Here is a 6,850-nt window from a genome sequence, read left to right on the forward strand (position 1 = left end):
CAGCTCCACACAGACACCCTCCTACGTCAGTACAAGGACCAGTCACACACAGACACCCTCCTACTTCAGTACAACGGTCAGCTCCACACAGATACCCTCCTACTTCAGTACAAGGACCTGCCACACACAGACACCCTCCTACTTCAGTAGAAGGACCAACCCCACAAAGACATGCTCCTACTTCACTACAACGGTCAGCTCCACAAAGACACCCTCCTACTTCAGTAGAAGGACCAACCCCACACAGACCACCTCCTACTTCAGTACAAGAACCAGCTCCACACAGACACCCTCCTGCTTCAGTACAAGAACCTGCTCCACACAGACACCTCCTACTTCACTACAACGGTCAGCTCCAACCAGACACCCTCCTACTTCAGTACAAGGACCTGACCCACACAGACACCCTCCTACTTAAGTACGAAGACCAACCCCACACTGTCTCCCTCCTACTTCAGTACAACGGTCAGCTCCACACAGACACCCTCCTACTTCAGTAGAAGGTCCAACCCCACACAGACATCATCCTACCTCACTACAACGGTCATCTCCACACAGACACCCTCCTACTTAAGTATAAGGACCTGCAACACACAGACATCCTACTACTTCAGTACAACGGTCAGCTCCAAACAGACACCCTCCTACTTCAGTATAAGGACCAGCCCCACACAGTCACCCTCCTACTTCAATAGAAGGACGAACCCCACAAAGACATCCTCCTACTTCACTACAACGGTCAGCTCCACACAGACACCCTCCTACTTCACTACAACGACCAGTCCCACACAGACACCCTCCTACTTCACTACAAGGACCAGTCCGAAACAACCACCCTCCTACTTCAGTACAAGGACCAGCTCCACAAGGACACCCTCCTACTTCAGTACAAGGACCAATCCCACACAGACACTCTCCTACTTTAGTACAATGACCTGCCCCACACAGACACCCTCCTACTTCAGTACAAGGACCTGCCCCACACAGACACCCTCCTACGTCAGTACAAGGACCAGTCCCACACAGACACCTTCCTATTTCAGTACAAGGACAGGCCCCACACATACATCCTCCCACTCTACTTCAAGGATCAGCCCCACACAGACAACCTCCCACTCTACTTCAAGGAACAGCTCCACACAGACATCCTCCCACTCTACTTCAAGGACCAGCTCCACACAGACATCCTCCCACTATACTTCAAGGACCAGCCCCACAAAGACATCCTTCCACTGTACTCCAAGGACCAACCCCACACAGACATCCTTCCACTTTACTTCAAGGACCAACTCCACACAGACATCCTCCCACTATACTTCAAGGACCAGCTCCACACAGACATCCTTCCACTGTACTCCAAGGACCAACCCCACACAGACATCCTTCCACTTTACTTCAAGGACCAACTCCACACAGACATCCTCCCACTCTACTTCAAGGACCACCCCCACACAGACAACCTCCCATTGTACTTCAAGGACCAGCTCCACAAAAACATCCTCCCACTCTACTTCAAGGACCAGCTCCACACAGACATCATTCCACTCTACTTCAAGGACCAACCCAACAAACTTCCTTCCACTCTTCTTCAAGGACCAACCCCACACAGACAACCTCCCACTCTGCTTCAAGGATCAGCCCCAAACAGAAATCTTCTCACATGAAAACAAGGACCAGCCAAGGTACCTTCTACTGTACTTCAAGGACCAGCCAACACAGACATCCTTCCACTCTACTTCAAAGACCACCTCCACACAGACAACCTCCCACTCTGCTTCAAGGACCAGCTCCACACAGACATCCTTCCACTGTACTTCAAGGACCAGCTCCACACAGACATCCTTCCATTCTACTTCAAGGACCAACACAACAGACATCCTTCCATTCTACTTCAAGGACCAGCTCCACACAGACATACTGCCACATTACTTCAAGGACCAACCCAACACAGACATCCTCCCACTCTACTTCAAGGATCAGCCCCACACAGACAACCTCCCACTCTACTTCAAAGACCAGATGCACGAAGACAACCCCCTACTCTACTTCAAGGACCAACCCGACACAGACAACCTCCCACTCTGCTTCAAGGATCAGCCCCACACAGACATCCTCCAAAATGAAAGCAAGGACCATCCAAGGTATCTTCCACTGTACTTCAAGGACCAGCTCCACAAAGACATCCTTCCACTCTACTTCAAGGACCAACCACACAGACAACCTCCCACTCTGCTTCAAGGAACAGCTCCACAAAGACATCCTTCCACTGTACTTCAAGGACCAGCTCCACACAGACATCCTTCCACTCTATTTCAAGGACCAACCCAACAGACATCCTTCCATTCTACTTCAAGGACCAGCTCCACACAGACATACTGCCACATTACTTCAAGGACCAACCCCACACAGACAACCTCCCACTCTGCTTCAAGGATCAGCCCCACACAGACATCCTCCCACATGAAAACAAGGGCCCGCCAACGTACCTTCCACTGTACTTCAAGGACCAGCCAACTCAGACATCCTCCCACTGTACTTCAAGGACGAGCTCTACACAGACATCCTTCCACTGTACTTCAAGGACCAGCCAACTCAGACATCCTTCCACTGTACTTCAAGGACAAGCCAACTCAGACAATCTCCCACTCTACTTTAAGGACCAGCTACACACAGACATCCTTCCACTGTACTTCAAGGAACAGCCAACTCAAACATCCTTCCACTGTACTTCAAGGAACAGGTCCACACAGACATACTTCCACTGTACTTCAAGTATCAGCCCCACACAGACATCCTCCCACATGAAAACAAGGACAAGCCAAGGTACCTTCCACTGTACTTCCAGGATCAGTCCCACACAGACATCCTTCCACTGTACTTCAAGGACCAGCTCTACACAGACATCCTTCCACTCTTCTTCAAGGACCAGCTCCACACAGACATCCCCCCACTCTATTCAAGGACCAGCTCCACACAGACATCCCCCCACTGTATTCAAGGACCAGCTCCACACAGACATCCTTCCACTTTACTTCAAGGACCAACCGCACACAGACAACCTCCCACTCTGCTTCAAGGATAAGCCCCACACAGACATCCTCCCACATGAACACAAGGACCAGGAAAGGTACCTTCCACTGTACTTCAAGGAACAGCCAACACAGACATCCTTTCACTGTACTTCAAGGACCAGCTCCACACAGACATCCTTCCACTGTTATTCGAGGACCAGCTCTACACAGACATCCTTAAACTGTACTTCAAGGGCCAGCTCAGAACAGACATCCTTCAACTGTACTCCAAGGACCAACCCCACACAGACATCCTTCAAATGTACTTCAAGGACCTGCTCCAAACAGACATCCTCCCAATCTACTTCAAGGACCAGCTCCACACAGACATGCTGACACTTTACTTCAAGGACCAACCCCACACAGACAACCTCCCACTCTGCTTGAAGGACCAGCTCCACACAGAGATCCTTCCACTATACTTCAAGGACCAGCTCCACACAGACATCCTTCCACTCTACTTCAAGGACCAAACCAACAGACATCCTTCCACTCTCCTTCAAGGACCAGCTCCACACAGACATCCTTCCATTCTACTTCAAGGACCAGCTAACTCAGACATCCTTCCACTGTCCTTCAAGAACCAGCTCCACCCAGACAACCTCCCACTGTACTTCAAGGACCAGCTCCACACAGACATCCTATCCACTGTACTTCAAGGACCAACTCCACACAGACATACTGCCACTTTACTTCAAGGACCAACCCCACACAGACAACCTCCAACTCTGCTTCAAGGATCAGCCCCACACAGACATCCTCCCACATGAAAACAAGGACCAGCCAAGGTACCTTCCACTGTACTTCAAGGACCATCCAACACAGACATCCTTCCACTGTACTTCAAGGACCAGCTACACACAGACATCCTTCCACTGTTATTCGAGGACCAGCTCTACACAGACATCCTTAAACTGTACTTCAAGGACCTGCTCCAAACAGACATCCTCCCAATCTACTTCAATGACCAACACAGACATCCTTCCACTGTACTTAAAGGACCAGCTCTACACAGATAACCTCCCACTGTGCTTCAAGGACCAACTCCACACAGGCATCCGTCGACTGTACTTTAAGGACCAGCTCCACAGAGACATCCTCCCACTCTATTCAAGGGCCAACCCCAAACAGACAACCTCCTACTTCAGTACAAGGACCAGCTCCACACAGACATCCTTCCACTGTACTCCAAGGACGAACCCCACACAGACATCCTCCTACTTCACTACAAGTAACAGCCTTACACAGATACCCCCCTACTTCACTTCAAGAACCAGATCCACACAGACACCCTCCTATTTCACTGCAACGACCAGCTCCATACAGACACCCTCCTACTTCAGTACAAGGACCAACCCCACACAGACACCCCCCTACTTCACTACAACGACCAGCTCCATACAGACACCCTCCTACTTCACTACAAGGACCAGCTCCACACAGACACCCTCCTACTTCACTACAACGACCAGATCCACACAGACACCCTCCTACTTAACTACAAGGACAAGATCCACACAGACACCCTCCTACTTCAGTACAACGACCAGATCCACACAGACACCCTCCTACTTCAGTACAACGACCAACTCCACACAGACACCCTCCTACTTAACTGCAAGGACCAGCTCTACACAGATATCCTCCTAATTCAGTAGAAGGACCAGCTCCACACAGACAACCTCCTACTTAAGTACAAGAACCAGCTCCTACTTCACTACATTGACAAGCGCCACACAGACACCCGCCTACTTCAGTACAACGACCAGCTCCACACAGACACCCTCCTACTTCAGTACAACTTCCAGCTCCACACGGACACCATCCTACTTCACTACAAGGACAAGCTTCACACACACACCCTCCTCCTCCTTTACTACAACGACCAGCTCCACATAGACATCCTCCTCCTCTTTCACTACAACGACCAACTCCACACGGACACCCTCCTACTTCAGTACAACTTCCAGCTACACAGAGACACCTTTCCTCCTTCACTTCAACGACCAGCTCCACACAGACACCCTCCTACTTCACTACAAGGACAAGCTTCACACACACACCCTCCTCCTCCTTTACTACAACGACCAGCTCCACACAGACATCCTCCTACTTCAATAGAACGACCAGCTCCACATAGACATCCTCCTCCTCCTTCACTACAACGACCAGCTTCACACAGACATCCTCCTACTTCACTACAAGGACAAGCTTCACACACACACCCTCCTCCTCCTTTACTACAACGACCAGCTCCACACAGACATCCTCCTACTTCAATAGAACGACCAGCTCCACATAGACATCCTCCTACTTCACTACAAGGACAAGCTTCACACAGATACCCTCCTCCTCCTTCACTACAACGACCAGCTTCACACAGACATCCTCCTACTTCACTACAAGGACAATCTTCACACAGATACCCTCCTCCTCCTTCACTACAACGACCAGCTTCACACAGACATCCTCCTACTTCACTACAAGGACAAGCTTCACACAGATACCCTCCTCCTCCTTCACTACAACGACCAGCTTCACACAGACATCCTCCTACTTCACTACAAGGACAAGCTTCACACAGATACCCTCCTCCTCCTTCACTACAACGACCAGCTTCACACAGACATCCTCCTACTTCATTACAAGGACAAGCTTCACACAGATACCCTCCTCCTCCTTCACTACAACGACCAGCTTCAAACAGACATCCTCCTACTTCAATAGAACGACCAGCTCCACACAGACACACAATATTTGTTTAGGAATATCACTACATGTGTAGTCATCTTCAATAAAACCCTAGCATTCAGATTCAGTACTATCTCAGAAAACATTTTCAACGAGAATGGATATGAATGATATTCGTTGAGTAGGACAAGAACAGCATATGTGATAAATCAAGTTAAAAGGCAACCGCAAATGTTACGCTTAGTGTATCTTTAAGACAGATACTTTTATATTGTTTTAAATGTGTCCGCACTGCCACATTGTATTCGATGCCTTTCATTAGGACTGTCCTCCGTGAGGCGCTCAATAGACCAGGAAGAGAGTGCCGTGAGCTTGGTCTGTTTGCAGAATGTGCATTAGCACCTGTGTGCGACTTAGTGATTGCCGGTAACAGAAGCGTCTAACATGTCAGCACAGTAACACCTTACAGGTCCTTACGTGACTAGATATGGGACAGGCAAGGCAAACACCCTCTTCACCGCTCAGACAGTGACAAAGCACAAGCGTAAGACAGGTAATGGTATATCAGACTTACGACAACACGCCTCAGCTGCATTTCGTCAATACAACAATCACGTCTCACCACCGCGTTACGTTGATTGATGATGCAACTGGAGAATTCGCACATGCATTTAGACGTTGAAATTGGCGTCCGGAGATTGTTGGTAAGTGGGATTGTTGGTAGTTGCGTGATTGAATCGTATTTACTTCATAACTCGTGAAAATAACACTTTCTTCGTATGAAGATGGGGCATTCTTAACAATGGACGCAAGTGATTCAAGACAAGAGTTCGTAATGCACTCTCAACACATAATTGACATCATGAATTGATGAAATTGTGTTCAAGGAAAATCCACCATATTCAAGGTTGGCAGTTTTCAGAATGGTCTACATGACACCTTTTGCTTTGCATGCAAGAGGTCCTTCTGTCTAAGTAGTCCTTCAGCTTTCATTCTCAAGTCAGCTCGCAGATTTCCCCCAGCACTACCACATCAATATGTACTCCTTCTAAATCTACATACCGAATCTTGTTAAGTTTCATTTGCAT

The 6,850-nt window shown here is 48.9% G+C and overlaps 1 protein-coding gene across 1 annotated transcript; it reads left to right on the plus strand.

Moving 5' to 3' along the window:
* Window positions 1–69: 69 nt before the first annotated feature.
* LOC125372211 (mucin-3A-like) lies at window positions 70–5,798 on the plus strand (the record flags this gene model as incomplete). Its single annotated transcript, XM_048381413.1, has 5 exons — window positions 70–348; window positions 459–2,141; window positions 2,240–3,127; window positions 3,461–4,688; window positions 5,355–5,798. Coding segments are annotated over 5 exons (4,522 nt in total), but the record flags the coding sequence as incomplete, so codon positions are not given.
* Window positions 5,799–6,850: the final 1,052 nt, after the last annotated feature.

The sequence above is a fragment of the Haliotis rufescens genome, unplaced genomic scaffold (assembly GCF_023055435.1).
Source record: "Haliotis rufescens isolate VD_foot unplaced genomic scaffold, xgHalRufe1.0.p SCAF_385, whole genome shotgun sequence".
In the NCBI taxonomy this organism is placed as follows: domain Eukaryota; kingdom Metazoa; phylum Mollusca; class Gastropoda; order Lepetellida; family Haliotidae; genus Haliotis; species Haliotis rufescens.